Source organism: Ambystoma mexicanum, chromosome 4q (genome assembly GCF_040938575.1).
Source record: "Ambystoma mexicanum isolate Mex_15411 chromosome 4q, UKY_AmexF1_1, whole genome shotgun sequence".
In the NCBI taxonomy this organism is placed as follows: domain Eukaryota; kingdom Metazoa; phylum Chordata; class Amphibia; order Caudata; family Ambystomatidae; genus Ambystoma; species Ambystoma mexicanum.
The window spans coordinates 259,003,709-259,025,107 of NC_090928.1; the positions used below are offsets into that span (position 1 = coordinate 259,003,709).

A 21,399-nucleotide genomic window follows, 5' to 3' on the forward strand; every position below is an offset into this window, starting at 1 on the left:
GAAAAACTAAGGAAAACAAACTCTTTCATTCGGGACTTCAAGTGCCATAATTCCCTCAGTACTGAGACGAGGAAGAGGGATACGGAGGAACAAAGATGTAGAAGTGGTTAGGTAATTGACAGCAATGCCCTACATCTGAGGGGGAGTGGGAGGCATAACAGGCATCCTCAGGTGCAGGTAGTAGAGAAAGAGAAGAAGCAGAAGCAGTTTGTGAAGCAGGAGAAGAGCGGGCCGTGCATGCTGCAGAAGAGAGGAGTAGAGAAGCTGGAAGACTCCAGGACCACTGTGAATACTGAGAGGGTCTGTGCCTCTATCCTCCTAAACTGCAGAGGTCGTGCAGTGGGAAGCGTGTGGAAGAAACGCTTACCCCACAAGACTATGTCGTGCAGAGCTGTCGCAGCGGAAGGAAGGCATAGTGTGAGCAGTCGAGAGGTCTCAGGTGGCAGGGTTGCACCGGGGACTCTTGGAGTCAGGACGACTCCAAACCAATGTGGCGGAAGCAGCTGTGATTGAAGGGAGATGGTACGCCTGATCGGAGGGAGCCACAAGCGCACCAGGCCTGTGAACCTGGAGCGTAGCACCAGGACGCGACTTACCCAGTGAGTCTGAGTCACATGACTCTGGGGCACTCTGGGGCAGGTCGCAAGTGCAGAGCAGGCATGATCACTCACGAGTGAGTGACAGGCAGACTAACCAACACTAATGAACTGTGGTTCACGTACCAGGAGAAACTAATAAGGATTACAAATAAAAAACAGTTACAAAGTTACACAGGCCAGCTAATAACGCTTGCGAATGTGGAACCATTGTACCTTTCAGACAGCAAATTCATAAACCTTACGAATACCGAACTGTTGCAGACTTCGGAAAAGGGCTGACCTTACACCAAACAAGGCCCAGGAATGAAAGAGGGAGTTTAGACAAATATCCACAATCTGGTGGGAAAGCCGTATTAGAAACTCAAAGATACCACTGGTACCCAAGCCAAGAGACCTTGAGAACTCAGTCCAATAAAGGTTGTCAAACACAAGTTGTAAAGGTTGCCATTCTGGTTCGGGAATACCAATCATTGTGGTTGATGCAGATTCACATTGCTACAGCCAAGTTAGAAGCAAGAGAAGGCTTGATTCTGAACTTTACTTTGTGTATTAATGCAGAAGGGTTGTGAATGTTCTATCCTTCGAAAGCTGCTAACCTGCTTATGTTAAAGAAGGCTATTGGCACGGGATGGAGCGAGGAGGAGACCCCAGGGCCCGAAGCGGAATAAAGTCAAGGGAGCGAGAAAATATAGACGTCCTAATGACTCCCCGGACGTAAATGGATGAGGCGGCACCCACCCGCCATTTGCCCTGGGGAACCTCACTCGGGACCCAGGGGCCAGGGAATTGGTACCTAGCGGTGGGACGTCGTCACGGACCCGCCGGACACCCCACATCGTGCGCTTTCCACTGATGTCATAGCTGAGGGTCGACCGGCGAATGACGTCCCTCGAACCCATACGTATCGTTGCATTTCTTTTCTATCTTTTACCTGTAATAACAGTTCTTGTTGCTTGTTATCCTGTGATTGATGTTCAGCAATCAAATTGGGGGGAGGGGGCTCAAAACCATAATACGCTACCATGTGGGGGGGGGTTGCGTGGCTATAACCCTCACGGGCGGTCCGCTGAAAGGCCGGCTGCGTACATCTGGTCCAACGCGGGCGCCATCACCTTTAAGACTCAGTTTCACATGGGTTTGAAAGATGCAGGACTCAGATTGAAAACGGGAACACTGGGTATGATGACCAATACCCAAAGGGAAGGGGAGGTGGGTGGGACGATCGCAAATGCAATGCCTCACGAGGCACGAAACACTTATCAGTGTACTTCCACTGTGGCAACTAATCCTCGAAGACGACGCGACACACACGACGAACACACTATGTGCAACAATGTCCACGAAACGTAACGTAACAGGTGACAGGCACGGCACCCTTAAAATCGGCACCCTCAATGTCAAGGGCCTCAATTCCCCCACTAAGAGATCTCTAGTATCCCGCGAATTCAAGAGGGCAGGCTTTGATATCCTCTTTCTACAAGAGACTCGATACTCCAGAGGCAAAGAACGGAGAGTTTTACACCCCAAACTAGGCTCCGAACACTGGGGTTCTGGCCCCTTGAAAAAGGCGGGGGTGGGCATCCTGATTAACAAGACCCTACAATTCGAGATGATGAGATCTTGGTCCGACGTGAGCGGTAGAACTATAGTCCTTGTAGGCAATATACAAGGCACCACCGTCACGCTCGCATCCATTTATGCACCAAACACCGGCCAATCTCGGTTTCTTCACCAAGCGATCCCCAAGGTTATGACTGAGGCACAAGGCGAAGTAATCCTGGGTGGGGATCTCAATACGTGGATGGACCCTGAACTCGACAGGCAAGCCGGCGACCCCTCCGCAAGCACCCCAGTCACCAGCGCACGCTCGAGGGTGGCAGAACTGATGGATGTATACAACTTAACAGATGCCTGGAGACATCAGAACCCGTCACACACAGGCTACACCTTCTATTCGGCTCCACACGCCACGTACTCCAGGATAGACTATATATACCTAACGCCTGCACTCACAACGGCAATGACGGAAACCAGTATATCCCCGGTCTCCTGGTCGGACCACGACGCGGTGACGGTCACATTGGATCAAATGGCCCTTCCCCAGAGGTCGACCAAATGGCGTTGCAATGAATCGCTTTTTAGAGACTCGGTCTTCCGTGAGCAACTCGAACAGGACATCACCCACTACTTTGAAGAAATCAACACAGGTGACGTCTCCACGAACACAGTCTGGGAGGCGGGCAAAGCCACCTGGAGAGGGGTGCTCATCAGGGAGGGTGCGGCCAAAAAGAGGGAACGACAACTCATAGAGAGTAGGCTACGGACCGAAATCACTCAACTGGACCAATTGGCGCAAACCGCGACTACGGAGAGGCTACACAAGATAGAACAAGCCAATGCCAAAAGGGAGGAACAGCGCCGGCTCGAAACAGGGGCCATTGAGCACCGACTCCAATGCCTAAAGCAGAGGCACTATGAACATGGTAATAAGGCGGGGGCACTACTCGCTGCTAGACTCCGAGGCCAACGTCGCGAGAGGTGGGTGCCCACTATACAAGAAGAAGAACCACTCCGAGTCCGTTGCCCCCCCAATATCCCTGAAGCCTTTGCCACTTTCTATGAGAAGCTCTACACCTCGCAAGAAGCCCCCGGCTTGGAAGCAATTACGGATTACTTGTCGGCGGTCTCCATGCCTTCTCTTCCGGCAGATATAGCACAGGCACTGGACTCCCCCATTACCGCAGAAGAAGTAGAAAACGCCATTAAAAGACTCCCGACAGGGAAGGCCCCCGGGAATGACGGCTACACGGCAGGATTTTATAAGACCTTTCAAAGTGCCCTCCTCCCCTTTATGGTTGAACTCTTCAATAACATTCTTCTCTCCGGAGTGGCCCCCGCGTCCTTCTCAGAGGCACTGATAGCAGTAATCCCCAAAGAAGGAAAGGACCCGAAGTACTGTGCCTCATATCGTCCGATATCACTGCTGAATACCGATGCCAAAATATACACAAGAATCCTCACAGCCCGCCTAGAGACGCATATGCCCTCGATAATTCATAACAATCAGGTTGGCTTTATTCTGGGTCGACAGGGCGCTGACTCCACACGCAAGACCCTCCACCTTATACATGAATCTAGAACATCTCCAGATATGCCAGCATTGCTGTCAATTGACGCGGAAAAGGCGTTCGACAGGGTCGAATGGCATTTCCTAGAAGCCACGCTGAAGCACATAGGCCTCGGCCCTGTCCTCCGCCGAGCGATTAAAGCTGTCTACTCGACCCCGAAAGCCTCAGTAATGGTGAATTCCCAATTTTCGCGCTGGTTCCCACTAACCAGGGGAACGAGACAAGGATGCCCCCTTTCGGCGATACTCTTCGCACTGTCCCTGGAACCACTTGCCAGAGCTCTCCGGGCGGACTCCACCGTGGAAGGTATCCGAGTGAACAGTAGGGAATACAAGTTGGCCCTGTACGCAGATGACATCCTGCTGCACGTACTCAACCCCCTGTCGTCAGTCCCGCGGGCGATCCATCTCATTGAAGAATATGGAACACTCTCCGGCTTCAAACTCAATAGAACTAAGTCTATCCTCTTCCCGCTCCACGTACCCTCCCCCGAACAACTAGGAGAGCTGGCACACCTCGGCGTAACCATACAGGAATCCACACTACGCTACCTGGGGATTAATATAACAAGAGATCTTTCACAGCTCTACGAGGCGAACTTCCCCCAGCTCCTAGCTGCCCTAAAGGCTGATTTACTAAAATGGAAGCCACTCACAATCTCCTGGATGGGACGCTTGAATGCTATCAAGATGGTGACCCTCCCACGCTTCTTGTATCCATTTCAGGTCCTTCCCGTCATGATCCCAGAATACTTCTTTAGACAGGTCAAGAAAGTTATACTCGATTTCCTCTGGGATGGAAGAAAACCACGAATAGCATATGACATCCTGATACTACCGAAGGAGCTGGGAGGAGTAGGTCTTCCAGATATAGAAATATATTATCAGGCAACACAATTGAGGATTCTGGTCCCACACCTACGAGACAGGAAGGACCTCCAGTGGGTCCAACTCGACAATGACTTCCTACGCAACGTGACCCTCGCAGAATGGCTATGGGTTCCCAGATCGAAGCTTGTAAAACCACTGCGCGAACACCCGATATTGGGCACCATGTGGAACATTTGGAAGAAGGGAAAGGGTATGACAGGAGTTACAACATGGCCCTCACCCCTGAGCCACCTCTGGTCACCTGGCATCCGTGAGAGGATCCCTGAACACGCCAGATATCAAACCTGGTTTGATGCAGGTCTAGAAAGAGTCGATCAGCTGTGGAGGAAGGAGAAATTTATATCAATCTCAGAACTGGAAGATGCCCTCCAAATCCACCCGATCCCGATCTTCCTGTACCTACGGCTGAAAGGGGTGCTGTCAAGAGAGGAATGGAAAGCCGCCACACGCAGAGAATTAACGCCCTTCGAAATGATCCTTGACACGACCAACGCGACCAAAGGGTTGATATCCCGGATGTATAAAGCTCTGATCACCAAGGACCACTCCCCGATCCTCCGCCTCAAAGGAAAATGGGAAAAAGATTTCGGCAGGGAATTTGACCAGCAGGCCTGGGACCGAATATGCGGTACGCCCGCCAAAGTGTCTATTGCTACCCAATACAAATTGCACGCTGTAAAGCTACTCCACCGTTGGCAGTATGATCCGCATAGACTTTCAAAGATGTTCCAAACCTCCAGCCCCAGATGCTGGCGCCATTGCGGAGCGGACGCCAACTACTGGCACATGTGGTGGGGGTGCCCCAAAGTGCGCATTTATTGGCAGGAGGTCCTAGGGTGGATTAAGCGTCTAGATGGCATAGACAGAGAATCCTCTCCCCTTTTGATGTTGTTCGGTCTTGAAGATGACGATGACGAGCTGGTGCATGTGAGAGGACTGGTATCCCCCCTCCTATTAGCGGCCAGGGCAGCCCTAGTTACAAAATGGAAATCTCCACGACTGCCGAACGAAAAAGACTGGCTGAAAGTTGCCACCAACATCTACACTATGGAGAAAATAACGGCAGCCCTGCACGACAAGGCGGCGAAACACGAAGAAGCGTGGAGTGACTTCGCAAGCCATTACATGTCAAGACCGAACGCCCACCCAACATCTAGTCAGTAAAAGCATTCACCAACTGCCTTTCATGATGTATGAAAATTGAGATCCTTATCACTTAAACGCCTGTGCCTGTCACACACCCGATCACATTACTAATGATTTACGATCCATAACGACAACGACCTTCGGATGTTGCCGCGTCGCAAGTTTCTTCAGACTACAGCAATCATCATGCCACGGAAGTGTTATGAGCAATAAAAGGGGAGGGAGGGAGGGAAGGGGAGTTATATAGTTCACTCGTTAGGAGTGGACACATGCTTGACTGTACTGTCATTATAGTTATGCTATTTGAATCTGAGTTGGGGAAAGAGGCAGAAGCGATATATGGTTCCTATGTATGCTCGACTGTGCTTCTAGCTCATGATTCACTTTTGCTGTTTAAAACCAATAAAATTGAATTTGAAAAAAAAAAAAGAAGGCTATTGAAGTTGTTATAACTCTGCTGAGAAAGTTACTGTTGAAGCACTCATTTGTTTTGGTAGATGGGCAGACGAGTAGACCCGTGGGGCAAGAGGTGATTGCCCTGTAGAGACCTGGTGAAGGGTTACGCCAGGTAGTAGAAGGAGCAAAGGCTAACACGTGGTACTATTGGAAAAGCAACATATATTCTTGAAGCAAGCCGTTCTGACCAAACAGATTGTTGTTGTCAAACTTGAAGTACGCCATTCTGATCAAACTGTTTGTTGTTGTCAAACTTGAAGTAAGCCATTCTGATCAAACTGTTTGTTGTTGTCAAACTGGAAGCAAGCAATTCTGACCACATCATTTGTTGTTGCCTAAGATGTAAAGGAGTTCTCATTCTAGGAGGTGTGAGAGTGTGTCACTTTTCTTTCTGTTGCCTAAGATTTGAAGGAGTTCTCATTCCAGGAAGTGTGAGAGCTTGTGACTTTTCTTTTCAAGATACTATGGAGAACTCTCATTCCAGGAGGTGTGAGAGCTTTTGACTTTGGCAAGTTACCTGTATGAAATCACAGAACTTTGTGTTGAAGCTGGATTTCCTTGGTTTTCCTTTGAACTACTGTGAAAAACACCCTTGTTTGGATCTGGGGAAGGGGAGTTCACCCAGAGACATTAATTACAGTGTGTACCAGTTTATATGTTGTCTACATTTGTGAAACTAAGTTGTCATATTATATCTTTTTATGTAGATTGTTGTATTAATGTGAGGGGTAGAGATCCCTTGATTAGAGTGTTCCCTTTTGGTTTTCAATAGACAGAGAAATCAATGTTAGGGTAGGGATAGTGAGGTGTTTATTTAACTTGTTTTATTTTATAAAAACGGCAGAAATCAAAAATTCCTTACAAAGTTGTCCGCCTCACATTTCTGACCCCTCACACTAAGTATAATACATTCTTGAAAGAAAGAACCGAAGACAAAGCTACATTAAAAAAGTCCAATCTGAGACTCCTCATCCCACGTAAGTGGCTGAAAATGCCCATAGATATGCTCATAATTGTGCTCAATAGAATCATCAATCTTAGCATTAAACAAAGATTGAAAATGGGAGATCCAGGCAGTCTCTGGAATATTATTAAGTATAAGATAAGTAGCTCCCAAGTCACCCTTCTTCGGTACCTGCAAAACTGTCATTTATTTCCTTTTTTGGATGTTTTTTATTAATGAATTCCATAGATTGTCAGTATAGTCCACTTTTTTAATTGTAATAATGGTTTTGCATTTTTCTCTTCAACGCTACTGCCAAATAATTTCATTGATACTAATTCTGTAATTAAAATTTCATTCAGCCATCTGCAATAATTATCATAGCAACCTTTATTATTGTGATATACATTTTTTTGTTTGTTGGTCAGAATTGTCACAGAAGGTCTAACACAGATGACTGAATTCCTAAAAAAAACCTATGGAGTTAACAGACGATAATGGATTAGCATAATCAATGAGTAAAGGTAATAACCTTTCATACAATTTTGGGGCAGAAAAAACATCAATTTTAGACCAATGTAAGCGTTTGTGTATACCCAGAACCTGATGTATTGTCAGACCATGACAAACTAAGTTAGATCATCACAACACCCAACACTGTCAGAGCGAATAACTAACAGACATCCCTTTTTGTGTGAAAGCCTGTGAATACATGTATTTATTAACAAATCCATATATCCTCTATTATACTCACCAAGTTTTGGAACATTAGTTGTAAATAGCTTCTTTTCATTTATAGAAACCATATTAGAATGGGGTTCTTTACTCGCTCTATTTATTTTAGATTTAACTTGGGAGCTCTTAGATCGATCTACAACATTTTCACATTTGGTTTCACTCTTTTTCTCTCATATGTTTTCCCCATCATGTTCAAATATTTTACCGTTGGAATTGCCAGTACTTTGGCAAGGTTGTTACTAAATACATTATTAGGTGGCGGGGATGTATTGGTCTCCTAAGAGGGGCAGATACTTCACTGCTAGAAGCATTATTAATAGTAATATTACTTCCTGTTAGCAACTACTGAACTTGATCCAAGGTATTGCCCATTATTAACGCACCTGCCAAAAAAATTTGCTATCTAAATATTTACAATATATTATTAAAAGTTTCAAAGTATCAATTGTATTTACTTTTCTACCGAGGCAGCATATTCTAATGGAGTGAGGAATTTGAGCTTTAGCTCCATCACTTCCCCTGATTCAAACATGTTGAAAACCCTAAGCACACATTTGAATCTCTTTCATTCTAACTGGAATTCTGATTGGATATGGTTGAAGCTTGATATGTTTCAGGCAGAATGCAAAGTATTTCTTAGTGAGTATGTTGTTTTCTAAGTACATAGGATACATACACCAATCATAGATTGTTTATTTATTTTTTACTGTTCTCATAATATCGACAGGCAAAGACATCGCTCATAATATTGACATGAAAAATGTATTGAGAACTAAGTTGGGGTAACTGATGAAGCAGGCGCCCGATGGTGGAAAAGTGGGTGTTTTATTCAGATCCCACCCTTCCACACCTGGGTGGGGGGCTACTCCAGGTCTTCATCTACTTTGTTACCCTCTTTTTATTCCTTCTGAAGCCCATCCCAGTGCATAGGTAGAGGTCATGGTGCTTCTTAAATGATCTGTTCTCAAGCAGTAACTTTAGTCGAGCAATGACAAGACAGTCCTGACTGTCAGAATCTTCTGGTCATGGCTATCTCACTTTTAGAAGGGTCAGTGGCAGGCAGGATACTGACTTTGTGCAGTGTGGGAAACCTCTATTTCACACCTGTGAGTCCAGAAAATTGTTACTCAGGGATATAACAACAAGTTCACTGTGGACCCTCCCCGAGCCAGGTTTATTGCAAGCCCAATCCAAAGGAAGCAACAAAAATGAGCGACTTATTAGCTGGAGAACAAAACCTTTTTCTGAAGTGGGCTAGCTGTCCGGTCCTAGAAGGAGAGATGGAGGGAAGGGTTCTTCTCAATGCTCTTTCCAGTCATGAATCCCACAGGGGATTGGAGACCCATCTTTGACCTCAAGATGTTGAACAGATTTGTTGAAAATTTCAGTTTCATGATGATTTCAATAGGTTCTAGGTCAAATATTCGAAAACAAAAGGATCGAATGCCTTTTTTTTGACGCCAAAAGGATCGAAAAAAAGGGTCGAATTTTTTTTTTTTTTATGGGGGGTTCCCCCCAACCCCCCGTTTTCTCTTTTGAAAAAACTTTTTTTGCATACAAAACTAAAAGCATATATAAATAAATAAATAAAAAAGCATTCAACCCTTTTTTTTTATCCTTTTGGATTCGAAAAAAAGGTCATTCGATCCTTTTATTTCGATACTTCGACTGGACACCGTTTCTCAATACACTCCCTCTCTCTGTAGCTCTAAAAGGCAAATCCACAGGGTGCAACAAACTGAAATATGCCTACTTCCATGTTCCTATTGCTGCTCCCAACCCGATTGTTCAGGAGTTCACAGCGGGAGATGGCAGGGATAGGGGTGGAAGGGTTCAACACTTTCAGTTCAGAGCACGCTTGCCTGCACAATCCTCCTAACATTTTTACAAAGGTCCCAGTCCATCTAGTACGAACTTTGCACACAGAGACGGGAAACACAATTTCGGGGGATCGCATTCTCCTGCATAGCGGTGAGACTTTGGAACTCGCTCCCAAAGAAAATACAAACAACAGAAGATCACCTAAAATCTGGAAACTGTTAAAAACATGGCTCTTTAACTTACTAAGCTAAAGAGGGAACACTGACGAAGGAAAACCACCAACGCATACAACAAGAAACTCCGAAACTGGACCACCCAGAGAAATAAAACACTCGACCCAAAACACCATAGAATAAGATTAACACAACAAATCAACCCAATGGACAGAATAAGACTCAGACGACCCCTGACTAACCCTACTAAAAACTCTGCAATACTCTGCATAGCTGCCACCCACAACTGAAGAAACAAGACACATACTTTTGCCACAAAAACAAAAACACTGCAAACTACAAGCCCTCTTCTGACTCTCCGCAACACCCAAGATGCACATAAAACACCCACATTGAACCACCCACCATATACCACACAACGTCGATCAACTAAAAACATACCAGCCCACAGTGACCGGTTTTCCCGAACCGACGGCACCAACAGCACATCAAAGCTCTCTTGCGCTTTTACCTCTCAATCCCACTAACTAACCCATCCTAACCCCCCCCCCACCTTCCTTTTCAGATCTGCCTGGAGACCATGAAAATGGCAGCAGTGCATGGTATAAATCACAATAACATAACATAACAGAGGTCATTCACATTCATGCCTACCTGGATGACTGGTTTTGATGCTCTATCTCAGGAGCTGCATCAGAGCCTGAGGATATTCAGGTTTTTGTGTTCTGTGGGTGGATTCTGAACTTGGAAAACCTCAATTGGTCCCCAGCTACAGAAAGGAATTCATCCGGGTTTCCTTCGATAAACAGCAGGAAAGTGCATTCTTTCTATCACAAGTTCTGAAGCCACAGCAATTTCTGAGATCTTAGTTGGTTGGCACCCACTGTATATTTTTGTCTTCATGTAAGAGAAGAGTCACACACCATAGTTTTCATGGTACCATGGCCTTGCCTCCACCACACACTGTTTGTTCTGCATCTGCTCTTTCTCTGGAGGCTGGACTCTCAGCATGAACGGACCAGACGCCCAGTCTCTCTTCCACTGTTGACTACTTTGGGGCCATGGCTGGATGACAGGATCCTTCTTCAACCCCCTTCACCCTGGTGGTTAAAACCGATGTGAGCAAAAAGGGTTGCAGGATTATGGTCCCGAGAGTTCAGGAATTTTCTTGGAACCAGTGGCTATCACCCTAGCGCTCAAGATATTTACACTTTGCCTGATTCTTTCTCTGATCTATGTTATGATGGATTATCAGGAAGTGATATCTTATGTAAACATACAGGAGGGTGCTCTTGTTCAGTTCACCAGTCAGAAATGGCTCAACAGATGGTTCTGTTGACAGAGGCTCACCTGGTCTTCCTCTCGGCAGCCTACACACTGGGGGAGTAGAATGTGGAGGCAAAGAATCTTACCGGGGTCTTTCCCTCCTGCCTGTCTCTAACAAGGGACCTTTAGGCAGAATGAATCAGCATCTCTGAGAGTGCACTGTGCAGCCACCATACACGTGCTGGAGGTGAGTGTTAGGGAGAATTCTCTGTAAAGGCTAATTTCCCAAACCTAGTGAGTCCCCCAGCAGCTTTGCTGGATTTTTGGGGTTATTTATTTCTCCTGCTAAGAGTGAGACTCTTTTTCTCCCACTCTTAGACATGATTTGAGGGTTCCTTTGACTTTGAATGTGTTTTATGGGCTCTGGGGTCCTTTACCCCATAGGGCTTCATGTGTTTTTGGTATGTGGGTTACACAGCACCGTCAGTGCAGTAACCCAGGGGTGTCATAGTGACCCCCAAACATAGACTCCATACCCTGGGACTGACTACTGTCTCCCAGGGCATGTAAAGTCACCATTGGCTTTACTAGTCCCAAATTATGAACAGAAACTAGTACAAACCATCATATTGTGGACGTACTGGTCGGGGCAATTCGATTGCCCCGGGGTCTGTTGTTCGAGGGGCCACGTCTCCGTCCCCCCTGATCGAGTTTTGGCTGGTGGCAGTGGATACTACTTTTTATATTCGACCGCAAATATTTTCCTATGGGATTTTCCCATTGTTCCAGGCTACAACTTTTTAATACAGCCGCGAACATACCGCCGGTTTATTAAATTCATATAAAATCACCGGTTGGTAATTTTTGCCGAAACTCAGTTCCAAAATGGTGTTTGTGTTTGCTTCTGTGACTCCAACCCAAGTCGTTCCCTTTGTTCCACTTTTTGGTGGGCTTCTCCACAGAAGCCTCCAAAAGTGGTGCGACTCTGTCTGGGTACCACAGGGGGTGTGGGAGGGGGTTTAGGCACCCTGGACTGAGTTGCCTTGGCAACTCAAGTCACACTCTTGTGTGATTGGCCCAAGTGGTGAGCCGCCCGGCTCACCACTTAGCATGTTTGATTGACAGCTAGGCTGAATGAATGAGGGTTTGCTGCATAAAAGCAGGGCTTTGGGGACTGGATCTTCAGAAGTCGCCACAGGACCTAAAGAATCTGAAGAGGGAGAAGCTGAGCCGACCTGCAACGACGACACCACCGGTGGAGCCCTGCTGAACTGTCTCACCACTTTTCCCAACGACAGAGGAGATCTCCAGTCCGGAGAGTCTTCTTCCTTTGACTGGTGGGGATAACCAGTTTGCCGGTCTTTTCGCCTTCCCGGATCATCTCGTGGCCGCCTTGCCTGTGCCAAGCACCCCGGCAACCGAAATACCACGGTTTTTCCACCACCGCGAATAAAAGGGTCTGACCTTTTAACCGGAGAACTCTGCGGCTGGTTTCTTCCCTGGCAGTGCAACGACCTTCAGCTTTCCTCCACGTCGAGACCATCTCTTCCTCTGGACGATGCCGTGTCTTGCACCTGCTGCCAGGAACAACTGCCCCCGCTGGAGGATCCTCTCCACTTTGAAGGTACTGTGTCCGCCTGGCCTCCCTCGCAACGGTCTGTGTGGGGTGACTCTTAAAACTTCCACTTACCACTTGGGTTGGGCCTAGGCTGGCTAACTGAACTTTTCTGAGCTGACTTTTCAAGACTTTTAAAACTGTGTGATCTTGGGCGCATTGGTGCTCTGTTCTCTCAAAGAGGGAGCCTGGCCTCTGAACTTTTTGCTCACAAGTAGACTTGACTTTCCTGCCTTGCTGGGTGCTTCTGAAGTATTGTGTTGTGTGCTTTTCCTAATTTCTGCCTTTTCCCTCCCTTTTTCTTAACTTATTGGAGTGCCATCTTTAGTTAAGCACTCACCTCTGTCTGGAAATAAGTGGTGTTAACTAAGACTTGTCTAATAAGGAATAAGGGATGTACATTTAGTAATAGTGACTGAGTGTTGAATTTACTTACCTCTTTTTGTGCTAGTGTAAATTACAAGTGTGTCTTTAAATAAATAATTATATACTTTTACACCAAAGCTCTGGTCAGTGTTTGCTTGTACTACTGTGTCTCTGTACCTATTGTGTATACTCTGCATACTGCCTAACTCATCTTGAGAGAAGTCGGACTGCTCAGCCACAGCTACCAGGTAAATCTGGGTGGTACAGACTGCTACCAATTGGGTTTACTGCCAACCACCTGTAGTCCTAAATCTTTTGCAGTGGTCCCTAAGGGAACTGTACAGGTTTCTGCCTAACAGTGAGAACCTAGTTGGGAATCACGGGAGGGAGGGTCATAGCCTGAGGCGGCGGTCCAAAAGAGGGAAAGATCGTGAGGCGCATACGATGTAGAGGTTGGTTCCAGAGTCCCGACTGATGAAAGCAGGGGCTGTTAGAATGGATCTGCACGGTGCATAATCTGGCTGGGTCTACGTAATGGATAGATCACTTCTGTGAGCCTGGCAACACACCCACTACTGCATGGATTGTAAAAAAAAAAACATGCAACATTCACGCAGTATGGCCATACTACTATACAGCAGTCTTTTGCCTATGCCATATCCTACGTACATAGGAGCTGCAAAACAGGCAGAATAACCTCAAGAGTCTGGTAATGAAACCAGTGCCATGTAAAGGACAGATTACACTTCATAGGGCAGTGTAGATTCACTCACGCTTCCTGCTCTGACACAGGTGTACTTGCAATAACACCTGGGTAACTCCAAGAAGCAAGCAAAGATGGACCACTATGCAAGAGCTGCGGCTCTTATCGAGACAGGGCCCCATAATGGTGGGGAGCCCACAACCCTGGACCTCAATGCACAGAACCAAACCGTGCCAGCCTTGGACATCCTTGGGTAAAAAATAGACACTTTAACTTGTAAAGTGGAGACACCTCGGCATTACAGCTCGAGAAACTATGTGGACGGATGGGGAAAGCTGAAAAACATATAAGTGACAATGAAGACCAGACAGTCAGAGTGCAGACCGAGGTAGCCTAACTCCAACAAAAGCTCAAGAAGGTTGTAGCTAAAAATGATGACTTTTAGGGCCACTCATGGTGCAACAATATATGGTTACTCGGTCTGCCGGAATCCGCGGTCATAGAGAAGATGGAGCCTTTCATAGAACACTTACTTCTGGAGGTCCTAGGCAACCCGGAGAAGTCCAAGGTGTTCATGGTGGAGCACGCTCATCGTACGGTAGGGCGCAGGCCCACACCAGGCCTGATAGAGATAGCAAGACATACTAGAGACATGGTGAATATCGGGAGGGCACTTCACTCCACCTCTTCGGTGCAAGATGACTCCTGAAAGAGGAGAGATGGAGTTGAATCCTACGGTGCCAACACTTGACTGTTGAGCACATCACACAAGGTGTGTCCCTGCTACTCAGGGTCGTACATGGGACCGACAAATAATGTATGATGATAGGTATTACAAAATCAGACAGTTCTGTAATATACCACCAGGAGCAGCTGCTGAAGCATAGCAATCCTTCTGAGCAGTAACTGCTAACTGTCCTGTAAGTTGCTCTTCCTAGCATTAGAGCAAGAAAGGGCACTGTTGGGAGTAATGTAGTTTTAGTTTGGTATCAGACCCGGGACAAAAGGCTGAGGGGTATATCCATAACGCTAGTGAGACAATACAAAATCAGTACGCAAACACTTGTCCCTTGGTTCACAGATCTGAGATGACCGAAGCTGAAGGCCCTATCCAACAGATATAAATGGTGTACACAGTAATGTAAATATACTGACATGGAACATTAGGGAGATGAAGAACACCAGGAAGTTCTGGTAGATAGAACAGTAGGCACATAGACACCAGGTAAACGTGCTGATGATACAAGAAACAACCTCAGTAATGAATATCGGGTGACAGCTGCACAGGGGTGGGGAATACACTGGTACAGTTCATCATTATCCACGTAGATTCATATGTCATTGCAATACAAACTGCATGATAAGATATCGGACGAGTAGAGCAGATGTGTACTTCCGGCAGGAGAAATAGGTGGTAATAAGGTTTTCCTCGTAAACATTTATGCATTTAACATGTACACTCCCCAGTTCTGCTCTCCATTGGATGGGCCAACCCACACCCAACAACTCCCAGGTGGAGATTTAAAAACGATTTGTAAAAAGACACAGCATTCTGAGAAGAGTTAGTGCAGTAAATTAAGGGGTTCTAAGAACAAAATGCGAACTATAGAAAATTATATCATGGTATGGGAAATATTCATGGTATATATCCACTGAGTATGCATATCAAAAAAGTGCAGGGTATTGAAATCCATGAGGAATTCCCTCACACAACTTGAGACAGAGATCAAGGGCATGGAGCACTCTCTAGACCACAGAATAGACAAAATGGGCCTCATTATAAGTTTGCCAGACCGGGAACTACGGTACCGGTAAGCATGCAGGTACCGTAGTTCCTGGACAGGCAAACTACGAGTTGTGCCCGCGGGTGCCTTTCTGCCCGACAGGTCGGACCTGGCAGGCAGCAAGGCACCAGCGAGCACAGCATGTCGGATGCACCGGTGCCGTTATAAACGGTGACGGTGCATCCGACCTCCCATTCCCATTGAACCCTGTGGGGCTCATATGGGAATGGGGAGTAATGGATTCCGGCCCCTGGCAATGGGGACATCCAGGGTCCGCCAAGGTCGGAATGGCCCTGTACGCCCCCATTGCCAGGGGCCAGAAAAAATGCAACTCCAGTGGCAGCCGTGCCTGTTTTACAGGCACGGCTACCGCCAGGGCTGTAATGAGGTCCAATAACCCTTGGGCAGGTTAGCGAAGCCAGGAACAAATTTGCAGACCTAGCAGAGAATCCTAATTCCTTGAGGGTCCGATAAAGGCAAGGGAATATGGGGAAGGCCACAGCAGGATGCTCTCCTGGGCAATTCGGATGAATGGGAAACCACAGATATAATGGAAGTAGAGGCTGAAGAGGAGCATTTTGTGAGAGATAATATAGAAATTAAAATATTTGTGGAATATTATCAGAGGTTGTACAGAGTACAATCTGAGGCAATGGCTGAGGGGGGGGGAGCATTTCCTTGACCAAGTGGCCCTGGAATAGCTGGGTAGTGTGCAACTTATGCTCCTTAATAACCCCATTAATAAAGAAGAAATAAAGCTAGTCATCAGCAAATTGCCAAACAGTAACACTCCAGATGTGAAGCGCTAACAATAGAATTTGACAAAGAGAACACGGATGAAGTGAGGCCCCACATACTACAGATTTTTGAATACCCTCTTAGTAAGGGTTAATTGCCAAGGTCCACCCGCAGAGCGGTTATCACGGTTTTACTGAAATCAGGCAAGGTACTGTCAAAGTGCTCCTCATAAAGCCTCTGGGCCTCATTATAACCATGCTGGTCCGGTAACAACGGTGATGGTAAGCCTATCGGCACCATTGTTACCGGACCAACACAGTACGACTCTGCGGGTAGGCGGAACAGCATCCACCCACAGAGTTTCACAGAAGCACAGGCACCGTTATTAACAGTGCCGGTGCTTCCGTGGTCCCCATTCCCATTGAGTCCTATGGGACTCAAATGGAAATGGGGATTTACCATTTACCGGCGCCTGACTTCCCGGAACGCTGGGGTTGTAATCCCCCGATGTTTCCGGCAAGCCAGGTACCAGTAAATATTGCAAGTCTGGCGGCAAACCGCCGGTAGCACTGGCAGGGTTACCACCGGACTTGTAATGAGGCTCCTCTGCTTCAATAAACAAAGACAACTAAATATTGCCAAGCTATTGGCGGACCCACTACAACCGCTGTTGCTGGCACTGATTTTAAACGATCAAACAGGAGTCATTCTGGGGTTTTCCTCGCAAAATAACCTGAGGAGACTATTTACGTTATTACATAATTTTGACCCACAAGTTCCGGCGGTGATAACCACCCTCGATGCAGAGAAGGAATTCGACTACGTCAAACTGCCTTTTCCCTTTGAGGTGTTGAGAAGATCTGGATTGTGGACCTACTTCCTGCGTGCATACAGCTACTTTATAACCTCTAACCATTATCTTGACTAATAAAATACAATCCAAGACGATAACCCCCACACAGGGCACCAGGCAGGGTTGTCCGCTGTATCCCATGCTGTTCGCGCTGGCGATAGAGCTGTTGGCCTGTCAGATTAGAAAACACAAGAAATGTAGGGGATCAAAATAAACTCCTTGATTAATATAGTATTGCTTTACACTGACAACATGTTGCTGTATATAAACCCCCCCCCTGGGTGAATCTTAATCTGCTCATGGAGGACATTCAGATTTACTGTGGCCTGTCAAGCCTGAAAATTAATTCGGAAACATTGGAAACGTTAGCCTTAACCACATGTACCAAGAGGGAAGACATCAAAATAAAAGCTTTATACAAAGAAAGACGACAAATTCAAGCATTTGGTGATCGTCATATCCACAAGAACCACCGATCTTTAACAGGATAATTATAACAAAACCCTTCATCTTCTGGAAGCAAAAGCAGAGAGGTGGACAAAACTGCAGCTCTCCCAAAAGTCCTTTTGGTGTAGGTCAAAGACGATGATGGTTAGGTTAATATGGGTGGGTAATATCCTATGAGACACCTTAAGGGAAGGGGGGCATTGATTACCCAGACCTTTATGTCTACTATCTGGCAGCACAAGCGCAATACACCTTGTCGTGGTATGCGTGGTATGCTGATCAAAATGAATACCCACACGTGAGGATGGAAAAAGCTGCTACAATGCACCCAGTGAATTTAAAATCCATACTCTGGGGTAGAAGAATGCTTAGTAGAAAAGAGATTCAGACAGTGCACATGACATGTAACGCTTGGAACAAGATTTCAGAATTGGTCGGAATAGAGAGACTACATTCCCTGACCTTCTGCATCTACGATGTGGAAGGGATCGAACACAGGAGAACATATTTAGACCTAATTTGAGTGACTGGGCATCCACTCACTGCAAGATTTCTATAAAGAAGGCAAGCTGGTCTTGTTAGAACAATTAAGGGAAAAGGGTACAGCGAACAAATGTACCATCCTCTTCTACATGTGATTCAAATACGTGTTAAAACAACATATACAGAACACAGACCGAACCAACAATGTCCCAGATTGTTCAACACATCACAAACTCACCCAGAAACACCAAGATGGTATCTACCATGAACAAAATGATTAAAACACAGAAGACATACAAGCAGGACGGGGCACGAAACCGATGGGAAGTCTCCCATACGGAACCCCTTATAGACCAGCAATAGACTCAAACATGCTTAAAAACTAGATATGCAGCCCTCAATAGTCAGTTCCCAGTAGGTATGTACACCATGCATACCACACCCCAAGTAAATTGACACATATTACCCGTACTTATCCCCGAGTTTCAGTAGGTGACACGAGAAAGGGCCAAACCTTTTGAACCTAACATGGCAGTGTCTACCAGTATAGGAGATCTTCGAATGAGATCATAATGGGAACCATCTCAGCAGCACAGCGGCTTTGGTTGCTGAGTATGTTCACTGAAAAGAACATACACATAAGGGGCGATAGGGAGCTCGACAAAGATGGCCGCTAGCCCATGAGCCCCCTAGACTGAGCAGAAAATCCAAACAAAACGCTGTCATCACATTGGCCCTGAAGGGGATTAGAAGTATGGGAAGTGTTGTCTAAAGACCCGAGTACGACCTGCTGCACTTCGGCACCTCAAGAGCCCAGCATAGCTGAGATACAACTGAAAATATCTGGACCGCAGGTCCACGAGGGAGCGAGGCATGCGGCAGAGAAGGTGGTGCTCCGGGACTCGTCGGAACGCAGAGGAAAGACCAGGAAGCTTCGCTAAGACTGTCTGCCTCGCTGCAACACAATCAGCAACTAGCTGGGCCACCTGGCGTGAAGAACCAGAGGGAAGGACCGCCCGCGGTGCTGTGCGGAGCTGGGGTCGGCGGTCTGGGCTTGGTGCAGGGAGCTGGCCGGACTGAGAACCGCCAGGCCGCGCACCTCCCTCCCCGGAGTCTCCGGAAGAACAGGGAGACTACCAGGCCGGCACTGAGACACTCCATGTACGATCCCATTTGCGGAAGAAGATCGTGTGCCCGGTAAGGAGAGGAGGGAGGGAGGAGGCACTGTGCACCTGTGGCGGGCGCAGTGACCCATAGCCGAGAGTGTCTCCCCCGGCACTATAGCAGGCATGGCGGCCGGCCTGGGGGGCCCAAAACACGGTCTACCCCCTTCACAAAGGATAAAGGAAATCAATGTGCGCAGACGGCGCAGTGAGGGAGCCACATCAATGACCACTGAACACCCCAGAACTGAGCCAGTGTATCACTGGCCAACAAAACCACAGTGCGTGGCTGGTGAAGCTACGCGAATTGTCTCAGCGCGGGAAGAAACAAAGAGGGATCAATAACGCTAAAACCTACTAGAAAACACAAAAGGCTGCATTGTGTGCAATTAACGACAATAAGTGGCGAGAGGGATTCACAGAAGGAGGAGCTGCTCCGTTCTCCCACTCCCCGGTGACTGGCGAGCACCTGGACCGACCTCAGGACATAACCAAGAGACACTGAGGTGGGACGGAGGTGAAAAGCGAAGGATAGTTGCCTTGGACATTAGAGGGAGAATCCTAGGGCACACAGGGGGCACAACCTCGGGAGTGCACGGGGTGCCGGACGAGCAGAGCGATCCCATTGCAGCATCAGGACGATCAATTAACCCCTCATCGGCAAATCTCTATGGTCTTTATGACTATTAGTAAAGCGCACTCATTCGCGTGAGGTCAGGGCAACAAAGGACACACACTAACCCTGCATGGCCAAAGATTAGAAATAAAGCAGAAAGCCACCCAGAGCAGACTGTGCATCAAGGGCACTAGTGCCTGAACGCCACCCAGGCGACAACGCAGGACTTCTGAGAAATACTAAGGAAGGGCCCACCACGCAGGGGGCAACCAGGAGCATTGGGCAAGTTCTCAACTGCATTCGCACAAGTGACAACCACCACCACAACGTGGATGCCGTGCTAAAGTAAGAGCCCATGCAGATTACGAAGGGGTGCCATTGCAGCGCCTGTGGGTCCGTCCCGGCCTGGCAACCCTACCAAAACACTCCCCCTCCCAAATGATCAGGGCAGGGAATGACCACACTGCGCCACCTTTGCCAGGAGGGGACGAGGGACCTCACCACATCATCCGTCAGCAGCATTGCAGATAATCACGACCAAGAAAACAGGATAAGCAGGTACCACAACAAGACGACACGGGGGTAGCGGAGGGGACACCACCACAGACGCTGGTCCCCCTGGAACACTTGGAAACTGAGGCCACAACAGCCTGAGTACAGGACCCACAACCACTGGAAGGAGATTCACAACCCACAAAGTGGTTTGATCCCGGGATAGTACGACACTGCTACAGAGCAACAGCCCAAAAATGGCCAAGGCAAATAAAAGTGGAAAACAGCAAACCAAGCTCCAGTTCGAGGCCGCTTCACAAACTAAGAATGCTGAAGTAACAGTCACACCAGAGTGATGTAACCCGTAGACTGCCCATGACGCCTCAACAGCATTCCACAATATAAAAGAGATGTTTAGCCAGCTGCAAAGCAGTATTCAATCCCTCAATGGGAAAATTGACATGCTAACATGCAAGGTGGATCACATTCAGGTCCGTCTAGACAAGCATGGAGAGAGACTAGAGGAAGTAGAAGGGAGGCTATCAAGGACTGAGGATGAGCCTGCTTCAACATCATGGGACCTGCAGCAAATGAAAAAAACGCTGAAACTACTCACTGACAAACAAGATGACCTAGAATCACGATCTAGGGGGAACAACCTGTGAATAATTGGGGTCTCAGAAGCAGCAGATCAGAGGAGCATGGAGCCAGTGGTGAAGGAGATCCTGAGAGACGCACTAGGTCTTGATGGCTTTTCAAATATCTTCATAGTAGAAAGAGCTCACAGAATACCCAGCGGCAGAAAACCAATACCAGGAGCCCCGCCGTGACCAATAATTGCACGAATGATAAACTATCGGGATAGGGACACGGCAATGCAGAAGGCGAGAGAGAAGGGGACCCTCGAACACAGAGGAGACATGATAAAGATCTTCCCGGATTTCTCCGATAAAGTCCAAGCGTCTCGAAGAACTTACAT

The 21,399-nt window shown here is 47.2% G+C and overlaps 1 protein-coding gene across 1 annotated transcript in view; it reads right to left on the reverse strand.

The window, feature by feature from the left end:
* LOC138467234 (kinesin-like protein KIF28) overlaps window positions 1-21,399 on the reverse strand; it is a 516,126-nt gene that overhangs the window by 230,788 nt on the left and 263,939 nt on the right. The window contains exon 12 of the mRNA XM_069607266.1: window positions 6,798-6,810. Coding sequence (XP_069463367.1) covers window positions 6,798-6,810 — 13 coding nt within the window. The remainder of the gene's footprint in view (window positions 1-6,797; window positions 6,811-21,399) is intronic.